This window comes from Pseudopipra pipra, chromosome 6 (genome assembly GCF_036250125.1).
Source record: "Pseudopipra pipra isolate bDixPip1 chromosome 6, bDixPip1.hap1, whole genome shotgun sequence".
In the NCBI taxonomy this organism is placed as follows: Eukaryota; Metazoa; Chordata; class Aves; order Passeriformes; family Pipridae; genus Pseudopipra; species Pseudopipra pipra.
The window spans coordinates 48,930,239-48,951,963 of record NC_087554.1 but is presented as its reverse complement, the minus strand read 5'-3'; the positions used below and the strand labels follow the sequence as shown (position 1 = coordinate 48,951,963).

Here is a 21,725-nt window from a genome sequence, read left to right as displayed (position 1 = left end):
AATACCAAGTCAGATATCCTTCCTCAGTCTCAAAGAAATGCTCAGCTTGAAAGAAAATGTATTGCCCCATAACTGGAGGAGTTATTTTAGAACCATTTCAACATTGTTAGAACCCATGTTCTGACAAGGAAAGGAAAATTCCATTCACAGATCAAAAAATTAACTGTGTAATTTGGAAGCTATTTGTTTCTTAGAAAAAAGTCAGCTGAGTAGTCCTGCAAGTGCAGGAGTAAAATCACCAGAAATGTGAAGCACTGAAGTGCTGAACTCTTAGGTATGTAACTATTGACTCTTGTATATCCAGCTCACACAATGCAGTTTCTAGCTGCTTTTGAGACCATGCACTAGACATGCATTAGAAATATAATCTTCAATTTTGTATTTAAAAAAAAATCATGTAAATGACCCCTTTCTGTACATGGACATAAAAACACTCATTTTTGTATGTAAATAGCAGCAAGACTACTAGTCAAATGGTCAGTCTTCCTAACGGGCTCCTTGAACACAAAGCTGATGATTTCCTTTATGATATATTCTAATATCTGAATCACCAGCAGTTTTTGTGGTTTTTTTTGGTTTGGTGTTTTTTGTTGTTTTTGGTTTTTTTGTTTGTTTGTTTGTTTGTTTTTTGTAAGCTGGCTTTTTGCAGCAAGCTGTCAGCTATGACATGAAACGTGTGTATGTATGAAAACAGGACTACGCATTGCAACTGACCAAAGGCAATGCACGATATTGCAGGAAATAAAGTCATTCATATGTGATGGCATGACTTTATCACCTTTTTATAACAATTAAGTTGCTCAAACAGTAAGATCAGGCAGTAAAACAGGTGCAGTTTTGCAGGATGAGGCTGTCATGCAGGTATTTTACAGCTATTCAGTTTGGAAGGTGTAGACTACATACATGTTTTCTACTTTTTCCAGTTAAACTTTTCTTTTTCTTTTTGCCTCTCCATACAAGAACCAGAAGAATTTAACATAAGGAAAAATATTAACAGTCCTGTCCTCCCAACCAATGGAACAGTAGCCTATGAGCTACTCAAATCATATTTTAAAAATGCCCAAAAGTAATTAAAATCCTATTTCACGACCAAGGTAGTATTTTGACACTTCTGGAAGAGAAATCAGAACTATGAAAAGTCACCACTGAATTTGTATGATAAATATGATGCTAACTATTCAAGTCATCAACACACAGAAACACAAAAGCTGTGCTGAAGAACTGTTACCATCAACTCCAAGAGGAAGCAGATTAGGATCATGGTTTGAAATACCAGACTGTTTTTTGACTGCAACAGAAACTAAATTTAGACCCAGTTACATAAAAAATACTAATAGCCTTAACACTTTTAATCAGCATAAGAGGTTTAGAGATACACAAATGATTTCAGGTCTGTTGACTAGTTTTATAGTGCTTTTGCAATATTGTGCATTAGTAAAATCAGGGAGATTATGAAAGAAATACTGAAGCATAATAAAATTACATAAAACATTTTGAAAAGCAGGCTATATAGAGTGACTCCAAACATTGGTTCTGATAGAAATTTTACCAGAATACACCATAAACATAACTTCTCTTTAGTCTCCTGCAGCATGGATGCTAATCTAACCAGGTAATGCAACTCGAATACCTCATAGGTTCAGAAAATAGGTTGGACTCTTCACAAATGCAGTATTAACTCGTGTGATCCTACGAAGGGCAAGGAATAAAATGCTTACTATCTTCATACTGTTGCAAACTGCTGATCCATAGCTAGCACAACAGCACAAAGCAATCTGGCAGGCTTTCAAATGCCAAGTCTGGCACGATGACGGGCAATATGCTCTGCCAGCTGTGCAACTCCTTCAGGAGCTGCAAAACAGCAGAAAAAAATAATTCCCTGATGATTTTAAGGACAGTTCACTGTTATGTCTTGGAGAGCACCTGCCAATAATTTATGAAGTAATGATTACATCATGCTCGGACCTTTTTCTCCATGGAAGTTAAACAAGCTCTCTGAAAACAATAGGAAACACCACAATATTGTTCTAATACAAGTAATTACTTGGATAAGCTATACCTGTTGCCCCAGGCATGTGGTAAAATTACAAAATAGGTGGCAGTGTTATCACACATCCCATCTCACACTTTTTTATATGTAAACATTTTCAGGTTCACATATTGAAGCACATGCAACAGGCTAGTTAGCTAAATGTGGGTAATTTTTTTTTGCTGACTAGTTCTTTTTATTTGACCTGTTCATAGCAGCGTGATCAGAAAGCATTCCCTAGAAGTTTGTTCCTATCATGGTGCACTAAGCAGATACAGAAACTGAACAGTCTGACAGTCCTACCAAGTTTTAGTGATGACTAAGTTCTATCTACATCCCATTTTTTCCTTTCAAGGATCTTTCAAAATCATCTTTTTAAATACCAGGAAGGGCATGATAGCCACTACTAAACAACACAATGGATTCTTTTCATTGGTTTCCCCGTGTAATTTTCCAAAGTCAACTCTACAAAAACTGGTATTAGCCTTTGAATCAAGTTTGACAGAAAGCTTGTGGTTTGACCACCATTGCAAATTTCTTTAAAAGTGTTTGTCAAAAGTAGCTTTTAGGGAAGTTTTTATCACTTCCGAAAAACTACACTGAAAATGAAAACTCCTTAAGAAAAGCCTACACAACTGAAATAATGTATTTGCTCATTATCAAAATTGGTGACTGCCAGATTGCACTTACAAACTATACTTTTTGGCAGATGCTTAGCTCATTATCATTCAGCTGCTGAACCACAGATCCAGCTTGTATCACCTAAGAGGATTATGCAACAACAGGCAGGTTATTACCGCTTAAAGCTCATACAGCAAACTTGCTTCATCCTAATGTTCAGAGTTTTTGTGGATCCTTCTCTTCCAGGAAAACAGTTACGGGGCTTATTGGAAGTTCTACTAAAAAATGCAGGAGTGAGGTTAGGTTTTTTTTACTCCCTATCACAGTGGTCATACATAACCTATCACAGACAGTAAAGTCTGAAACAACCTAGTTCTTCCATATCTTTGTATCTATGCTCCTCTTCTACCAAGGTGAGGAATTTTTACTGAGCTGAAAGGAAGGATCAGTTCACTTACCACTGAACTGCAACCATTGCTCAGAACTCCTCTGCCAGAAAACATTAAGACAGCCTTAATGACAGAATTAAGAACTTTACTAATGTAATTAATTAGTGTAGTTGATCTGAAACTACATGCTCTTTCATGCCTTGGTTAATACTGGTCAAGCAGTGTGATGTACACTAACAGTTCACCACGTACTGCTTAGCGTGCAGGGAGGACTTAGAACTGTTTGAAGTATTTTTAAAAATATATTTCAACAAGCAATTTTATAGATTCTTTCATCTAGTTTCATTATCCCATTTTGAACTACCACTGATTTCTTACAGAGTTTTCTGACCTAAGATTCTGTTTACTGGATACATTTTTTTACCAGATTTGACTGCTAGAACACCTTCCCCAACACCCTCTTTTTAAAACCATGAAAACATCTGTAAAAGCCATGAAACAGAGTATCATACAGCATTCAGATCCTCAGTTAGGTGTTTTGCTCATACTTGAGCCTTTTCCTCAGTGATGGCACTAATTTCGGTTCTCTGTCAGCACACACAATTTAGCGACTGATAACACCAAAATTTGTTGATCTTAGCTTAACTTGTATCAATAGGTTAGAAAAGGAAACAAAACTGATAGAAAGGTTTATGATCACACTGCACTGTCTTTATCCTTTTCTTAAAAACAGCATTATTTTTAGTTTGATTTTCTAAGGGTTTTTTTTCTTTATTAGCATATTCCGTGCAGGCATATGTTATCTCTTCCCATCCTAAGCCCTCAAGTTAAAAGTCCTAAGGCCAACATGATTATGTACAAAGGAACTCACTTTATAAAAGTTCATTAGCATCAGTAACAATAGTAATACAATAGTATTCACCAACAAGTGTCCAACATCATGTAGATTTACATAGCTTTGCTACAAAACCAAAGCATTTCTACAAACTTCTGGCTGTCAATATAAGGGAAATAACCATTTTTCTAGACTCTTAAGGAAAAAAATGCACCATTAAGCCATTTAGTCATTCCTAGCCAAGATTTTCTTTGTGTAACAAAATACATTCTCACTCAGCATTACAAGTTTTTTACAGTTTTAATATATTGTTCTAGCAGATGGGGTTTTTTGTTTAACATGGTCTTCAGTTTTAAGTTACTATTTCAAACAGAATAAGTACTTGTAGATCAGATAGAAAACTTTTGTCAAGAATGAATTGTAAAGTAAATTATCCTTCCACTGAGCCCACACGGCCATTTTTTGCCACTTTTTCCAAAGGTTTTATTTAAACACACACAACGAGAACACATTGCTGTTTTATGTGAAAAGCAAGCAACTCTCCACTGCCAAAGCCGGTGTTTCACACATGGACAGGGGAAAAAAGAAGTAAATAAACTCTTGAGAGGCCATTTGTTTGCATAAGTTAATATCTGAGAAATTAATACACTCAAAACTGTGCTCATCTTCACCTAAAAAGTAAGGTCAATTCCCAGCATCAGCAGGTCCAGTAAGTCTCACTGTCAATTAGAATGGAACATGGCACAAAACCATTAAATACATCACATGAACTCAAGATTTCAAGAAAAAGGATCTTCCTGAACTCGACTCATGGCACTCTGAACAAACAGCAGTGCATGGATAAAAGCTCTAGACTTTGAAAAGTATTAAAATCAGAACTCAGAAACTATTTTATAGTTGCATAATGTTGCAAAAGCTAGGAGTTAGCAAATTCTCTAAGTTTGTACAGAAGTTATTCTGAAGCACAATTACTGGATTTTAAACTGACTGAAAATATCCAATCTTCTTAGAGATTACTCTCCTAAGTAATTTTTTCATCCTGCAGATTAATACTTTACATAGAATACAAAATGCAGTCTGAGAACAAATCAGTAAGATGGAGCCAGATTAACACTAGGGGAAAGTTTAGGTAGTCTAGCTTTAAGTGGGCTACTAATAACGTACTTCAACTAACTTCCATTAAAAAAAAAATATTCAAGACTGTTCTCTAAATCAAACTTGTTAAAAAAAACCGAACAACCGAAACCAAAAACAACCACATAGAAAACAAAATGAACAAAACCCATACTTGCCTATCTTATCTTATTTTAGAACAAAAGAATGACTTTTACATATTTTGTATTCTTTGGCAGGGAATCTATGAAACCAGAACACGTCCTGACAAGCTGAACCTTTGCTGAGAAGTGTTCACAGTCGTAAACTCATTTATAATGTGTTATGTGGGAGATGCCAAGTCGCAACAATTTGAAAGTCAACAACATGGAATGTACCAACAGATTTATGAAGGAAAACAGTAGCAGTTATTTACACGTTCAGGGTAGCTAACTGCTCTTTATGGATTAGGTTTCCCTGTATAAATTAGAAAACTACAAAATGTCAGAACTGGGAGAAATCTCCATTTTCTGTAAAAGTTCAAGTGAAAACACCTTTGCAGCACTTTCCTTAGACAATTGCGTATTGTTCGTATAAAAGGTCTCTTATCCTATAGAAGTCCTGACAGAGACAGCCTTCCAGTCCAATGCGCCCTGTTTCAGTCTGCAACAAAAGACATGTTTTGATTTATTATCTTTACACTGAGAAACTTCATTTTCATTTAGAATATTATTTACCAAAGAGTTTAAGACACAGAACACCTACCCTGCGAACAGCCACCAGATTGTTGCACACAAGCACTCCTCCCACAAATTCAGCTTGTATACCTTCTCGCAAGAGAACCTGCTTGAAGTCAGACAGTCTTGGCTCATTCATAAACACAGACTGATGTCCAAGAACCTTGAAAACAACACACACAATTTTAATACTTCTATTGAAGACCTTCCATTTTTACAAAGATCTCATTATTGCGTAGGCAGCAGTGTGGCCTAGACTATACAACTATAAATTACTGAAGACAAATGGAAAGCTGACAATGAAGATCCCTCTTCCAAGCCATGCCATGCCAGGGACAGAGCTGCAGTAAGCTGTACTGCTGATCAGTCCATACTTCTGTGATGGTTGTCATGAATTTGAACAGACTTTAGAGTTGTCTCCATAGTCATCTAGCTCCTAGAAAAGACTACACTTAGGACTGTGAAATAGTATCTTAAAAAGCAACTCTAGGATTAAAAAGCATTGGAATCATTCAACGGAAAGATAAAATGATATCTCCTCACACGCCAAGTATTTTAAGAGCAAAGACAGATTTACAGAAAAGCTAAATTCAATGAACTCTCAAATCACTACTGTAGAAGCAGATGTATGAATGTCAAAGATCTGTATCTCAAGCATATAAAGTATTTTCCACAGCATCAACAAAACATAATAAAATCCCAAAGTGACTAAACACCATAAATACGCTAATTAAAATCTTTCCTTCATAAATAGATGGCTCTGTATGCTAGGCACTGTTAGTGGAAGTGAAAGACCATCCTCACTGATAAGCATTAAAATCTGAACAAAGAACAGCACCAGGTTTAACAAAGAGAAAACCAAACACGAAAACCCAGTTTCAGTTAGGCTTCCAGTTAAGATCAGTATCCACTTCTAAGCACTAGAAAAACACAAATGAATACAGAGCTCTTCATAAAAGAAATTCAGATCAGCATCATTTCTGTACCTCTTGAGGTGGCAGAGGTTCCAAAGTAGGGATGATTTCACTCTCCTCACACATCTCCTTGTCATCGTCACCAAAGAGGCTTTTCATGGCCTTCTGCTGCGCAATCACACTCGAGTCTGAAGAAGGCACGTCCACTTGCATCTCTAAGTCTTCGTCTTCCCTCAACTCTCCCTCTTCCAAAATAACTCCAGTATCCACTTTTGAAACCCGCATATCCAGAACACCATCTATCCAAGCTAACTCAGCATCCTTGGCTTTACAGAATTGAAGGGAGCTGACAAGAGAGTCTTTTAACCTGACCTGGGTTGCACAAAAATAAAAGCAGCAGAGATCAATACCTTTCTTCTCTTTGTTAAAATAAAAAAGAATATATATGACTGCAAGCCTGAGCTAAATTTACAGCAAGAGCAATAATTTCCTTTTAAAAAACCAGAAACCTTTTTTTGCAGCCATGGAGTTCCTTAGTTGGTCTTAGCAAATCCGTGAAAAGTTTCTATAGATACACTTAGGTTATTGAAGAGCAGTTCCAAATTTCAACCCTCCAAAAAATGATAATTAATATTTTATTGTAAGAAAGGACTTCAGTGACCTTACTCTGATTCCTCTGGTGCACTCTAGGACTTTAAGCTCTACTCTTAGAGACTATTCTCCACATAAGATGGCACACGATTCCCATAGTGGAATCAAGGCTGCAACTGTTTGAAGGATACAGCAACCATCTACCCATCTGCAGCACGGTCCACTCAAAAGACACTGCAATTCTGATGCTTCACTCATATCTATTATTTTCAAATTCAACGTCTCCACTGTACTTCTCCTGTGTCATTTCTAACACACTAGTAATTCCTACAGCTTTAAAAAAAACCAAAAAACCCCATCAACAACTAACAGACAAAATGCAGAAAACAAGCTGTTTCAAGTCTGAATTTTCTGCTTCCTACAGGGTAAGACATTTTTCTCTGGAAAGAAGCAGAAGTACCTTTTTCAACAATTCCACCAGTGTTTTTCTATTAACTTAAAAAGGATAAAGGAATAAAGGACTAATGCAAAAAGTTCCTCTGGAGACACTTCCCTCTAAACAATTTCAAAAACTGAACTGGGACCATACACAGTTTTTACAAAATTCACACAAGTTATCCAAGTTTCCTTATTTAGGACTTAATATATTGCATTTAATTTTCATGGCTAGCACAGAGCAATACATTATCACAACCTCACTTTTCAAGTTTCATCATATAAGCTGTTTTTTGAGGGTATGGGTGTCTTATTTATTTTTATCGGTAACTTGCTCCTAACTTTACATATTTATTCTTAGGTACTGTTTAAGTATGAAGAATTTTTTTCTCTTTGCTCTCTAAGGCTCCCTTTCAGATTTCAAAGAGAATCCTGGATTGCAACTAGTATACAATGGTACTTTAAATAAAGGCATAAATTTATTAATACTTCAAAAAAGTAAACTGATGTTCCCATGGACACCAGCTTTGCCTTTTGCACTACACGTAAAAACACACTGATCGCATGTTTAAGCTTTCAAACACTAATGAATAAGCATCAGAAGAATGTTTACCTAGAACACAGAAAAACACTAATGCCTTGATCACACAAAACCAATTGTACACACAGGTAGTTCCTTCTCTCCTCTCCCAAGGAAGTGAGGGCCAAATGGGAGTCTGCCAATACAGCTCTACTACAATCCACAGCAGTCACCCAGCTAACAAATTCCAGTACCTTACCTGGTAAATGTGAGTTTCGCTGGTTGCATCTACAGTTTCATGAAGTTTGGGCATGTAAACTTTAATATCTTTTCCACCAAAAGCTCTGCAACATTCTGCAAGGTCCTGACTGGCCTCAGGTGGTCCATGGACAATGACCAGTTGTCTTGGTTTCATTTGGTTAATAATTTTTTTAATTGAGTCCCCATCTGAGCGTCCTTCATAGTCAATGTATGTAACTCTGGCTCTAGTTTGAATTAAAAATCGTTATTTTTTAGTTTAAAAGATTAAACCTTTGAGTGCTCCAAAATACTTAGTCTAAAGACAGAAGATATTTTTAAATTATTCTACATCAGCAAAAGCTATCAGCACAAGGTATATTATGGGTAAGTAAAATACAGAGTTGTGAAATATCAGCATGTATTGTGTATTTAACACTATAAATTCAAAAAATTCAATCACAGAATTATCCAGAACATGAGATAAGCACATTTGAATATGTTACCCTTTTAACAAAATATGTTTTAGTATCTATGCTAACATACTATTGTATCATTTGTTCTACCTCTTCCAATTGTCTCCATTGAACAAACCAAATTTCTTAAGAGTGGGAAACTGTAAGACTCCATCCTGTTCTCCCAGAACGACTAGTAAAAAACTTAGTTCAGGGAAAAAACAAACAAAAAGCAAGTCCTTTCCCAGTTTCTTAAATCCAAGCTATCCTTTTACCCAGTTCACACTGTAAATCACTGCCACGATTCTAGCAGAACTGATGAGAACAAAGTCACTCACTTAATTTCCATGGATTCTGTTGCAGAAATACATTTGGTAGGAACATCTGATAAATCCTGGTCCATAGGCTCCTCTCCATTTGTCAAACCAGACTCTAATTTGCTTTTTTCTTCTTCTGTTGCTTGAAGTTCTGGAACTAGAAAATCCTCAGGTCTAAAGAATGAAAGGCATTTTGCTTTTAATAGTCTTAGAGTAAAACCAAAGCACTATATAATATAAAACCAAACAATGCTAACTACTCCTACTGAGATTTTTTACAACTGTTATTGCCAACAATTTTATTATGTTTGCCTTCACTATTTCCATACTTGAACAGAGTTCATTTGGGAAATATCACCTTCCTATCTTAAAAAAGAACTTTAATAACTTGGGAAATACTGGCAAGTCAAGAATTTCTAGCAAGTATTCCTTATGCAGAGAGGACAAATATCACTAGATTTTTCGAGGATGAACACTGTTTTTTCCCCTCATACATTTATCAACATGTGTGTAATTTAAAGCAGAAAAAAGTCATGTTAAAAAAATTTTAAATCTTCTATCTTATAAGATTAAAAAAAAGGCCTGGAGTGAAAATACATCCTAAGAGGTGTGAACACAGATCAAGGATCAGCACTTTGCAGCTTCAATCCTATCATAAGCTTCCTGTGAGACTTAGCAGTTGAAAAGAGTATATAACAGTGGTGCAAAAGAGACAAAATGATGATTTTTTTTTTTAATTACTTCTATTTTTTAATTATTTCATAGCTACTACATGTTAGTATACATTGCCACCACACACTTGATAATCTCGCCGTATTCATCCCATTTAATTCTTTCTTCAGGGGCTGGAAACATTGGATAAGATTTCTTTGCCTGTTTGAAGAAGCTTCCTTTTCGGCTACCTTCGCCTTTCATCATCAAATCATGTTTGGTTTTATGTACAGTTGGCTGATCAATATCCTCTTCAGCATCACTCTCATCACTGGAATCGATATCTGCCCTGAAATGACATTCCAAAAAAAAAACAACCTAGCACTTCTTTTTTAATTCGGGTTTCATATTACGTAAACACACTGACTGGAAAATAACAGCTGACATAACACTAACCCAGACCAAGGGCAGTTTATGTATCGGAGAGAGAGCTCACAGTCAAATGGCAGATGAAACAGGCCTATCAGAACAACAGATTGAAGACAACCACAACCCTCAGTGCCCCCAGACAAGTCTACCAAAACTATAATTTTCATTTATCCCTGTAAACAGTATAAGGAGCAGAATGATCACACAGAAATCCCAACTGGAATTGTACCAGCAGAATGCAAGAACACCAAATACACTTACTCTTTAGACTGCTCTAACTTCTTAGCTGCTTCTTTCTTTAGCTTCTCCTTTTCTAGGTAATCTTCAAGTTCTTTTCCTTCCAACTTGACACGTTTTCTCAACTGCAGATAGAATTAAAATTAACATTATTGTGAGTAGTTGACATGATTTTAATACTTCTCCTACATACTGCTACTAAGAATATTTGTACTTAGGTACCAAGGGTAAGTACAACTTGTATGTCACACACAAGACACAATTATGCAAATGTGGAGCACATCAGCAAGGGAACATTGTGATATTATCAATCAATAGAGTCTACGTTAACAGAAAAGCATTTTTAAAAATATTAAAATCAATTAAGCGTTACAAAAAGTTCTTGAAACACCTTCAGGAAATCTCTCTCCAACAAATGAAGGCAAATACTCTGAGATGACCAGTGGTTTTTAAGTTTTCTATCAGTAACATCAAACCAGAAGAACCTGGCAAAGTCATACTAGTTGGCAAAACAATGGTAAGTTTTTTTTTCTTGTTTTCTGAAAATCAAATTAGAATATAGGTCACTTTGAATTAAACTAAATTCTAGTAATAATCTAACACTGTAATTCAGTGCTTCCAGTCAAACTAAATCTAAAATAAAGCTGCTTCATCAGGATTGAAATTATCACTGCAATCACAGGGGACTCCCACAAATCAACATTTACCAGAGAGAAGTAGACACAGGTATATAGATTATTGAAAACAAGAACAAAAATTGTGTTATAATTTCTACAGTTTGCTTATTTTCCTAATCCTGGTGGGATATATTATACTAAATTATATTATAATTTGACTTGGTTCTCCCCTCATCCAAACCAGGACTATTTTCCAGCAAGACTAATCCATCATATATGGTGATCTGTACATCAACTGCAAGCAGATTTTTTCTATTATAACAAAAACAAGAAGGGAAGCGTGGCCTAAAGATAAATACGTAGAAAGAACTTCATGCTCAGTTCAATGGAGTATTAATTTTGCCACACCACCAAAAAGCTCCCAATATGAGACATATTTTTATGTACGTTTATCCACAACTGATTAAATATGCACCAAGACTGGTTTCAGATTTCTCTCCATCACTAGAAGTGTTCTCAGATCAAAAAGGAAACTTAAGTTCAGTTTTGCCCATATTCCCCCAGATGGCCAACAATAAAAAACTTTGAGATATAGAGACAATTCTTACCTCAATATCTATAACTTTTTCAGAGGGATTATCAATCAGGAATCGTGCTAATGTTCCAGGTGTAGTGCGGTAAGTTAAAATTATAGAGTTTTTGGAATCCTGGCACCATTGAATGAAAAGATCTCTAGAAAACCCACACTCCAAGTCAGGCTGACTGGCAAGAACAACTTTTGGACTAGGCACTCGAGCCAGATCAGACAGACTGTGACATAAGGAGAGATGGCGGAACTGAAAAGGGTTGTTTCTCTTGTCTTCAAAGCACCTCATCAACTTGTCACTCATCCACTCAACCTAAAATATGTAGTAACAAAAGGTTATCTGTAAGAATACAAGTTCTACAATTAATGTGCAAACATGATGTGAAGTACAGGATGCAATATGCTCATGATTACACCAATGCTTCTCATTATAAGAATAGAAATAATGCTGAGCATAAACAACACCTACAAATACTCTACAGCAAACAAATACTTTAAGTCCTCCTTTTCAACAGCTATAAACTTGCTAACAAGTCTTGTGATAAAAAGGGAAACGAGTATCAACTAACACGCCCATAGCCATGACTGGACTGTTACTTGATCAAAAGAATTGAGACACAAATATGCACTACAGAATAAAGACACTCCCCCAGTATTTTCCATTTTTTACTGTGAAAAAGAAAAGCTTTTGCATACACGTTCCATTCCTCTTCATAGTTGCATTTCAAAACCAAAACAAACCTGTGATTTAGAGAATTCCACTACATTGTAGCTGACATTATTCAGAAGTGCTAGAGAGTAGACTCCCAACCCTGCATCTTTTGTTCTCCAGATCTGATCAAGAAGCTGAGCAAGTTCCAGAACTCTGCCTGCTGTATCCACGGCTATCAATACATTTCCATCACCTCGTAATGTCTCCAAAACATTAGCTGAGAAGAATTAAAAACAAAATAAAAGCCTACTTATACTTTGAACCAAAGTTAGAATGTTTGTGGTGTAGCTTGGGGTTTTTATGTTTGTTATACCACTCTAGCAATCATAATCAAAAGCATACTGCACACAGAAATAAATTGAACTTCAAAAGACATCCAAAGCCACATTTCCACCAAAATTAAAGGGAGCTGGAGCTTTCTCTATCTGAAGATCTCACTGCCTTGATACTTTTTCTTTACTTTGTTTTTTTAATTAAAAACGTCAGTAAAATGGAGTTTAAAAAAAAAGAATGCGATGAGGAAGGTAATTTAAAAATCCCTGAAGTGATTTATCAATACTGGGTAAAATGCACTGCTTTCAAATACAGTTCGTTGTTTTTAGGAAAACATTTAACTCACAGGATCAGTACCACCAGAAAAGAGTAATTCAAAATTTGTTAAGTTTTGATAAGGGTTCTTAGTTTAGATGCTGATGAATTTCACACAGAAAAATATATTGCAGTGGCTAATAAACCACATTAGTGCTATGTTTCAAGCCCAAACAATACATACTCAGCAGCTGTTCATCCCTTTGCTTCCTCCTGGGTTGCACATAAGTAGCATTAAATGAATCTGTAATAAGCAACGAAGGCCTGCTCAACATTTCCAAGGAACATCCGTTCAGATGGCTGTGGAAAAAAGGCAATAATCTCACTTTTTGCATTTTTACTTTATGAGAAAAAATAAGACAGCTAGCTTCCAGATATTTGCATGTACAGAAATCAAACTCCTCAGCTGCTGAATGCTTCCTGCTTCAAACTTACCAAAAAAAAAAAAATTAATAGAATAAAGAAACCCGGAGGTAATACTTGTTTCAAACCAATTAATCTGGATGCAAACAAAATTAGTGGTCTTACTAGAACTGGAAATGCACTTCTGCTTCCATACCTCTTTATCACACACTAAATGATGCATATCTAACATAATATATAAGAAACATTGCTATCTTGAACTTACATCTCCCTCTTGTGGTTGAAATCAACTGCATAAACAATTTCTTCCTCTCCATCCTTGACAATCTTCCAAATTGTGCCTCCTATCATGTGACCAGCTGGCAATGGTGTGATTGACAAACCATGTCCTTTGCCTACAAAAGTTTTCAGTATTTTAGATACATTACATGTATTAAAACCCATTACTCTGAACAAGAGATAGTAACTTTAAACAACGGAATACCTAAATTATTAGTCAGACAAAAAGTTAACTTAAGTATGAAAAAGCAGTAATATCTGTCCTTGCCATCTAACCAGTAACTTCAACATTTGTTGCAATTCACTTCTCTGTTTCCTCCAGAATAAAGAAACTAAAGTGAAGGTCACTTCCTCCCTCCACCTCCCACCAATACTCAGAGGCACTGCAGAGCTGCTGTGACTACAGACCTAAACAACAGTAAATTATATAGCAAACATATCACACGAAAGCAAGTGCCCTGGTGAAACTCAGATCCCTCTCTGGGGCAACACTGAATGTTTACTGTATCATTCAATGTTGAGGTACTTAGAGAAACTTATATAAATTACACAAACTAGAAGTTTTCCAGAGTGACAAACACACAAGTCAAATCATAGCAGGAAAGGTGTTCAGGTGCTGTAATCAGGGATGACAGAATTTTTCAGCATCCAATGCATTTTTTAATGTGGTGTTGCTCCTTGTCACTGATACTAGCCTGCATCTTCGTCAGATTAAAACTAGACCACCCACGACCATTACTCACTGACTCTGCTGCATGAAGTGCACAGTAATAGTTAATAATTAAACATAATCTTCTCAAATACCTCCACTGAGTCTTTTCAAATCATCTCCATTAAACATGAAAAAAGTTAGTTGTTTAAAAAAAAGTTAGACACTAAAATTACTCTTTAGATGTAAAAATTGGCAGCATAGACAAAGCTTTGCTACAAATATCTTGAAAAGAGGCCAGTACTGTTTCAAGGATAATATCTTATTTCTATTTTTCAAAGAACAAGGTAAGTATTTTGGCAAGCACCATTCCATGAACTGTGAGATACTGCATTTCAGAGACAAAGTGCTGGTGGTCAGCCTGTATGTGTCCCTGTTCAAGAAGAGGGTTTCCATTTCATTCTGACCTTTACATTCAATAAGAGTGAAAAGCTGCTGAGTCTCCAGCTGCCACAGTTCCTAGGAATCAACTACACTGAGTACAGTTGAGTCAGTGAAGACTCCTCATTAAATCAACCACATGCTGTAACTTCACCTCTGCAACATATGCCTGCTCTAGAAAGCTTTCCTTTGTGTTACTGATTATGAAAAGTTCTGAGGTATCTACCACCAGACATTAAGTAAATGCTTTTAACAGACAGGAGCAAATTCCAAGAAAAGTTACAAAAACACAAAAGAGAAACAAATGTCTCCCAACACTCTTTGACAGGACCTCCTCCACATTAAGTGAAAATTCTACCCATTTCTACATATAATTACTGAGGCAAACATTCTGCTGCCCCGACACAGGGCTAATTCAATCAGCACTGCAAGATACATAATGCAGAATTTACTGCCTTTAAAAATGTTACTTTAACTCTTAACGACTTTGTTGCCTTTAAATAAAAGTAATTTCTTGAGGTTTTGGTGACAACTTTACCTTTCAAATTCACAATCTGAGAAAACTTCAGCTGCTGTATCTTATCAAAGGCTGCATCTACATCATCCAATGTGAAGAGTGTGAAATCTTCAGTATTATGGCGGGACTAAAATAAAAAAAGAGGTACGGAGCATTCAAACACTCCACTATATCAAAGGTGTTGTGTATGAAAGTATCAACTTAAATGTACCTGGTAGAGATCATACATAAACATCTGTCCCATTTTATATACAGGAATAGTTGCATAAATGGCACAATTCAACCCCATTTTTCCAACTGCATATGGAAGTGCACCAAGGTGTAGAGGGTCGGGATGAGAAAGAAGAACAGCATCAACCTGGTGTACATGCCTATAAAGAAAGGGACAACAAAAGCCATTGAAAGGATTTCCACATGGTGTTATATACATGTTATATACATATTTAGAGAATACATACACAGTCTGAATGCCAAACAACAAAACTGAAACCCTTCAAGGCTTGAAAAAGCTTTAAAAATCATAATTAAAAGTTACAGTTATTTCCTAACGTTCGAGTACTTAAAAATGCAAGTGACTTTTGAAAACATAACTTTGAAGTCTGAAAGATCTAAGTTTCACATCAAATTCCTGATTAAAAAGACCGTAATATATATGTGGACACTAGAAAGTAAATTTACTGAGAGACCAAAAATATTATCAGTGCAGATGTGCTACAAATGGTTTATACATCTAAAAACAGACCACAACTTCTCTTCTGATAAGAAATACCAACTAAAAGGACCAGAGACACAACAATTCTTAAATTGATCAAACCAAAATCTATTTCTTTAAAAAAAAAGAAAAGGTCAAATATATCATTTAAGAAAAGTGGCACATCATTTGGGGGGATTTTATTAATTTTAAAAACAGATTCTTTTTTTCTTGCAAAGTGTTGCATAAAATAAGAACTCAGATTAATAACTTTCTGCATTTCATAATTGAAAAACTTGAGGCCATAAAACATACGTAACAAATGAAAATATAACTTGGGTTGAAAGCTTTTTGTTCCCTTGTATAGTAACTCGGGCACATACATTCTTCTCGATGGCTGTTATGAAAAAGTGAATTTTATCTAATTGCTTCTCAGATAATCAAAAAATTTTATAAATTATCCTTAGCACCTAATAATCCTCCATTAATAGACTTCAAACACTGCAAGACTGTGAACGCTAGAAAAGTGAATCTATAAAACTAGCATCATAAAGCTTAGTTTTTAGTTTCAATTCTAACTTGGTAATCAGCAAAGCTCCTTGCTGTACATCTGTAGAAGTTTAGTACTAAAGTTTAGATAGGTTTTTGTTTGTCGGTTGTTTTATTCCCTTTGCAGGGCTGGAGAACTGACAGAAGCCGTTTTCCTGACTGACAGTCTGTTCAACTTGAAACAAAAGGCAAGAGTAGAACCACTGTGTATTCAGTCTACACATGCTTAGGCTTCTTCCATTTAAAACTTAGTTAAGCATTCTAAATCAGTTTAGAGACAAGGTCAGTCTCCCATAAACTCTGCTGTGTCACATTTATGAAAAAAACCAAAACATCCAAGCCAAAACAAGCACAGAACAGCTTAAGAATTACAGTTAATAGATGTAACTAATTGGATCGACAAGAAAAAATCCCAAGTTTTTACTGGAAAGGCTCCAGCAGTGTGATTCCTTTCACATAAAACACACACCAAACAAAAAATAAAAGAACAATTTTGGATTTAACACCTACACATGGATTTAACACATACACATATCATTGCATGGAATTTTGGAAACTTTCAAGACAGGACAAGGCCTATTAAAAAAAAAAGGTGTATGAACTGAACTACTTACTTCCTCAGAGAATCAATAATATCCATAGAAAAGTTTTCATCCCAGCCACAGTCCAAAAGAAAACGAAATTCATCTACTTGCAACAGATAACAAAGGGCAGATTCCTCCTGCACCCCTGAAAGCGTAGTTAACTTGATAATCGATGTCATTTTCCTCTCCAAGTGTTTAATCTCCAAAAGAACTAATCTGAAGGGGGCAGAAGAAAATGTCTCATTTACTAACACAAAGAAAAAAGTCTATTTATTTAGATCTAGCTTCATACATTCCTGAAAATATGCAGGGTAACGGTGTTAACAATGTTTAATACACCTGCTGGATACCAACTAAGTCTCAAACAGTAACGTTCTATCGTTATAGGTCTTCTGTTATAGAAAGAGGGGGTTTGTTGTTTGGGGTTTTTTTTACAATATATAACTGTATAAAGCTTAAAAAAAACAAACAAAAACGATTGCTAGAAGCAGCGCAGTTAAGAGCAGCTTCCCGGGGCCGGACGGGGGCACTCGGAGATGGCGCACCCAGGGCCGCGACCCCTCAACGCCCCGAGCAGGGGCACAGAGCCCGCGCTCCGCACGGGGGTCCGGGGCTCCAGCGTCCGCCGGGCCCCGCTGTCCAGGCCCGGCCTGACGGGGCGAGTCTCGCCGGGTGGGAACGGCGTTTCGGGTACGAGCCCTGCGCTCACTGCAGTCGGTGAAGAAAAGGACGAGGAGGAAGCGGAGGACGAGAAGGAACAGCCGCTACCTGAGGCGCTCAGCCCGGCCCGGCGCGCGCCGTACCCGCCGCCATCTTGCGGGAGGCGGGGAAGAAGGGATGGGCAAGCGGAAGGGTGGCGGGCGGCACCACCGCTAGCCCGCCGGGGGGGGGGAAACGTGCCCCCCCCGCTCCTGCGTGGCCCATGGTCGCTCCCAGCCCGCCCGTTCGCAGTGCCCTTGGTGCGGCCGCAGCGGGGCCCGGCGGCGCGAGCGGCGGTAACGAGGGGGCCGCGCGGAGGGCGGGAGCGCTGAGGGTGGTTCTGTGGGACCGATGTCACTCTTCTGCGGGAGTCCCTCGCTCCCTCCCCAACCCCTTCGGCCGGGACACGGCGCCTCAGCCTCGGAGCTTTATGACGCTCTTGCCCCTGCGGCCAGGGTCGTGCGGGAGCGGTCGGGGTCCCAGGCGGGCGGGGGCAGCGGAGCCAGGCAGTGGCGGGGCCCTGTCGCAGGGGAGCGCGGCCTGGGCCGCTCCCGGGGCCGAGGCCGGGGCCGGGGCCGGGGCCGGGGCCGGGGCCGGTGCGGGGGCAGTGCCTCCCGCCCTCTCCGCAGAGGGTGGGTGCGCGGCCGCCCCACAGCGGTCGCGGCGGGAGCGGCGGCGCCGGTGCCCGAGCGCGGAGCCTGGCTCTGGGGGACACTGCCGTGGTGTCGAGCTTAACTCCCTAACCTGGAAGGGATTGGTTGGGTTGGAAAGCTTTGCTGTGCCTGTTTATTCTGGAGAAGGGAAGACTGAGAGGGGATCTCATTAGTGCATATAAATATCACAAACGCGGGTACCAGGTGCATGGTGACAGACTCTTTTCAGTGGTGCCCAGCAATAGGACAATGAGGAATGGCCATAAACTGAAACACAAGAAGTTCTACCTCAACATGAGGAAGAACTTTACGTTAAGTTTGGCAGAACACTGCAACAGGCAGCCCGGGGAGGTCATGGAGTCTCCCTCTTTGGAGGCATTCCATACCCACCTGGACACGTTCCTGTGTCACCTGCTCTGGGTGACCCTGCCTTGGCAGGCGGATTTGGACTAGATGATCTCCAGAGGTCCCTTCCAACCCTTACGATTCTGTGATTTTAGAAATGTCCTTTTTTATCTGTCAGCTCCCTGCTGAATGTGCAGCTTGTCTTTCAGTCTTGATACAGGTAATAAGGCATCCATCTACAGGAGTTTAAATTATAGATGTGTTTGTTTTATGTGGATGTGTTCTGTTTTACAGAACAGCAAACTTGTGTAGAGTTGCTTTAATGGGTAGATAGCTCTTTAAAATGGAACTATTTCATCAGGGATATCTTAAAAGAGATGTTCTATTTCTTTCTCTGTTTTAGGATGAAATCCTCTTTCCCAGGGTGAAGAGTTAATTAGGATTATTTCTAGGAAACATAGGTATGGGTTTGAGAACAGCACATGTCTCTTAGGAAGTGTGTGATGACCTTCATGTTTATTATGTGGTTGTAGAATCCTAGTAATTGAGAGTAAAGGTGCCAAGTATGCAACAGTTTCCATGTGCAGATTTATTAGTAATTCTTACCTGTTATCCTTTTCTTTCTAGCAGTCATGGTGAATTTACCACAAGTTGTGCGTGATCACTGGGTCCACATCTTTGTTCCCTTGGGATTTGTGATTGGATGCTATTTGGACAGATGGAATGATGAAAAACTGTCAGCTTTCAGAAACAAGAGCTTATTATATAAAAGGTCTGCTTTATGATGCTTCTTAAATATATATATAGTTATTTTGCAAAGTGCTTCTTTTTGAGAGTTTTAAGTATGACCAAAAACCCCAACAGTCAAAATATTAAAGGAAAGAAATCCCTAAAAATTTCATCAAGCATTCATGAAGTGTTTTAGGTCACTAAATTGGGTCTTTAGGAGCCAACTTGTTTAGGAAAGAAAGGATTATTAACTGCTATCAAGTTCCTAGTCATGAAATGTGTAGAACACCATTTTGTCTCTCTCTAAAAGTTCAGCAGGAAACACAGTGCTTGAATTTTAGTTTTCTGTCTTAAATTATCACATCACTTTTTAACTAAATACTTGTATAAATGTATGTTATTTAAAAATAATAACCAAGGTTTTAAAAATTAACTTTTGGCAACTGCTATATCTTCACTGAATGATGTGATTATATCACCATCATCATGGCTGGGCTTCACGAATGAAGATTTGGGAAGGGCTCTACCCACATTTGCTACAAGCGCGCTGGTGGCTAAAAAGGCCAAGATAGACATGTCCGGTTGCAAAAGGCACGGCAGAAAGACTCCTTAGGTGGTATATTCTGCAAGGCACGATCCTTTCTGCGTTGTCTTTTCTCCTCAAGGGTGATCCTGCGTGCTTTCTCAAAAGCATCAGCAGCGTTATAGATGGTGTGTCTCCAGACCTCCCGATTGGAGGCCAAGGCTAAGATGTTGTTTCAGGGAGTCCTTGTATCTTTTCTTTGGGGCTCCTCTCTTGCGGCAGCCAGTGGCAAGTTCACCATAAAGCAAGATCTTAGGGAGGCGGTGGTCCTTCATCCTGGAGACGTGCCCTGCCCAACACAGCTGTGTTCTCAGTAACATGGCCTCGATACTTGTGACTGCTGCCTGCTCTAGAATAGACGTGTTAGTCACATTGTGATTATATACACTGACGAGTTTGGGTTTACTGGCTGTGACTTCTTAGGGAGAATTTAGATTAAAGAACTTCAGGCATTGCTTCATCTATGTCAGTTCTAATTCTGTATTACATCATAGGGTTAACAAAACGAGAAAAAAAATCATGTTGCGTAGTATGGATTAATAATAGCAATGTTATCAGTTTGCAGGTGATTTTTTTTTCCAGCTCTGGTCTCACCTAAATTTTTGAGTAAGAAAGAAAACTTAGGACATAATCCACTCCACAGGTACCTTAGCACTTTTCTTACTGCAGTTGCTGTGAACTTGGGATGCTGTTTAAGCATCTTGAAAAAATAGCCTCTGATTACACACCTACCTTTCTTTCCACTAAAGTAATGAATTATTGTATTTAAAAGAAATAGAATTTTTCATTATGGATCTAATTAAAAGTGTGTTAACTCCTTAGAGGTCAGGTGTTCTGTGCTACCATTTAAATGAATAGAAATAAGAGGACTCAGTCTGTTCAAGCTTTGGAAAGAAACGAGGAAGTTTATCAGTATTTAAAGATTTTTAACTGACAACTATTGCAAGGAAAGTTAAATTTATACATAAATCTCAAAATTAAGCTATTGTAGAAAAATTAATTACATTTATTAGTAACTATTCTATCAAAAAAATCCTAATTTTAGTCTCTTCCCTCTGTTTTTCTTATTTCTACACAGGGAGTTGAAGCCTGGTGAAGAAGTGACATGGAGATAAGAGCTGCCGATGAAAATGAAGACATTTTTGTTTGATTCATCATCTTATCTCACATGTTGAAAGAACAGGATTATGATTTTTACCCTGAGAGCATACCACAGAAAAGGACACCTGCATTTCCTAGTTCAATTTCCAATGTTACTTTTTGAAGTTGATTTAATTACATGACTAATAGGTGTCCGGGAATTCCATTAGTCCATAAGTGTTGAGAACATTTTGTCCTGTACTCTGGAAGTGAGAAGGAAGAATTATGTAATAAAGAAAAACTATGCAAAAATAATTTATGCTGTTATTTATCTGTATGGTATGGAATCTGTGTATTAAAATGGATTTTATATGGCCAGCTGCTGCACTGCCCCTACCTGGCACCTTCAGGTGTGGCAGCAGTGTCAGCAGTGGCTCATCGCCTAATTTATGAACTAGCCTTCAAAGGAATACTTCACATAGACCCAGAATGTGGTTGGCTTTTTTAATTGCTTGTTTTTTTAATTGAACGTGGACAAGTTTCTTTTCTGATTTCCTCTGTAGGCTTGTTT

General features: G+C 37.9%; 2 protein-coding genes across 3 annotated transcripts; one reads left to right on the top strand and one right to left on the bottom strand.

Moving 5' to 3' along the window:
• Window positions 1-4,155: 4,155 nt before the first annotated feature.
• CPSF2 (cleavage and polyadenylation specific factor 2) lies at window positions 4,156-17,924 on the bottom strand. The gene is made up of 15 exons (XM_064659011.1): window positions 17,834-17,924; window positions 17,096-17,281; window positions 15,453-15,612; window positions 15,263-15,368; window positions 13,621-13,750; window positions 13,177-13,292; window positions 12,434-12,621; window positions 11,715-12,005; window positions 10,514-10,614; window positions 9,972-10,172; window positions 9,194-9,346; window positions 8,423-8,648; window positions 6,690-6,989; window positions 5,732-5,866; window positions 4,156-5,629 (listed from the first exon to the last, which is right to left on the bottom strand). Exons 2-15 carry the CDS (start codon window positions 17,242-17,244, stop codon window positions 5,537-5,539), a joined length of 2,349 nt encoding a protein of 782 aa, XP_064515081.1. The 5' UTR covers window positions 17,245-17,281; window positions 17,834-17,924; the 3' UTR covers window positions 4,156-5,536.
• A 15-nt stretch (window positions 17,925-17,939) lies between these two features.
• Window positions 17,940-21,469, top strand: NDUFB1 (NADH:ubiquinone oxidoreductase subunit B1). Of its 2 annotated transcripts, none has more exons than XM_064659029.1 (3): window positions 17,940-18,060; window positions 19,390-19,534; window positions 21,153-21,469. In XM_064659029.1, the coding sequence occupies exons 1-3, from the start codon at window positions 17,988-17,990 to the stop codon at window positions 21,187-21,189; spliced, it is 255 nt and encodes an 84-aa protein (XP_064515099.1). In that variant the 5' UTR covers window positions 17,940-17,987; the 3' UTR covers window positions 21,190-21,469. The 2 variants fall into 2 exon arrangements, with proteins under 2 accessions (XP_064515099.1, XP_064515100.1); XM_064659030.1 differs by having other exon boundaries at window positions 17,953-18,060; window positions 19,393-19,534.
• Window positions 21,470-21,725: the final 256 nt, after the last annotated feature.

Bases quoted from the DNA above. Each gene is read 5' to 3' on its own strand.
- CPSF2 (XM_064659011.1), bottom strand. From the start codon at position 17,244: ATGACATCGATTATCAAGTTAACTACGCTTTCAGGGGTGCAGGAGGAA. The intron at 13,751-15,262 runs GTAAAGTTGTCA...AAACTTTTGTAG, and splicing joins TCAGATTGTGAATTTGAAAG to GCAAAGGACATGGTTTGTCA. The intron at 10,615-11,714 runs GTAAGAATTGTC...TTCTATCTGCAG, and splicing joins AAAAAGTTATAGATATTGAG to TTGAGAAAACGTGTCAAGTT.
- NDUFB1 (XM_064659029.1), top strand. From the start codon at position 17,988: ATGGTCGCTCCCAGCCCGCCCGTTCGCAGTGCCCTTGGTGCGGCCGCA. The intron at 18,061-19,389 runs GTAACGAGGGGG...TTTTCTTTCTAG, and splicing joins GCCCGGCGGCGCGAGCGGCG to CAGTCATGGTGAATTTACCA. The intron at 19,535-21,152 runs GTCTGCTTTATG...ATTTCTACACAG, and splicing joins AAGAGCTTATTATATAAAAG to GGAGTTGAAGCCTGGTGAAG.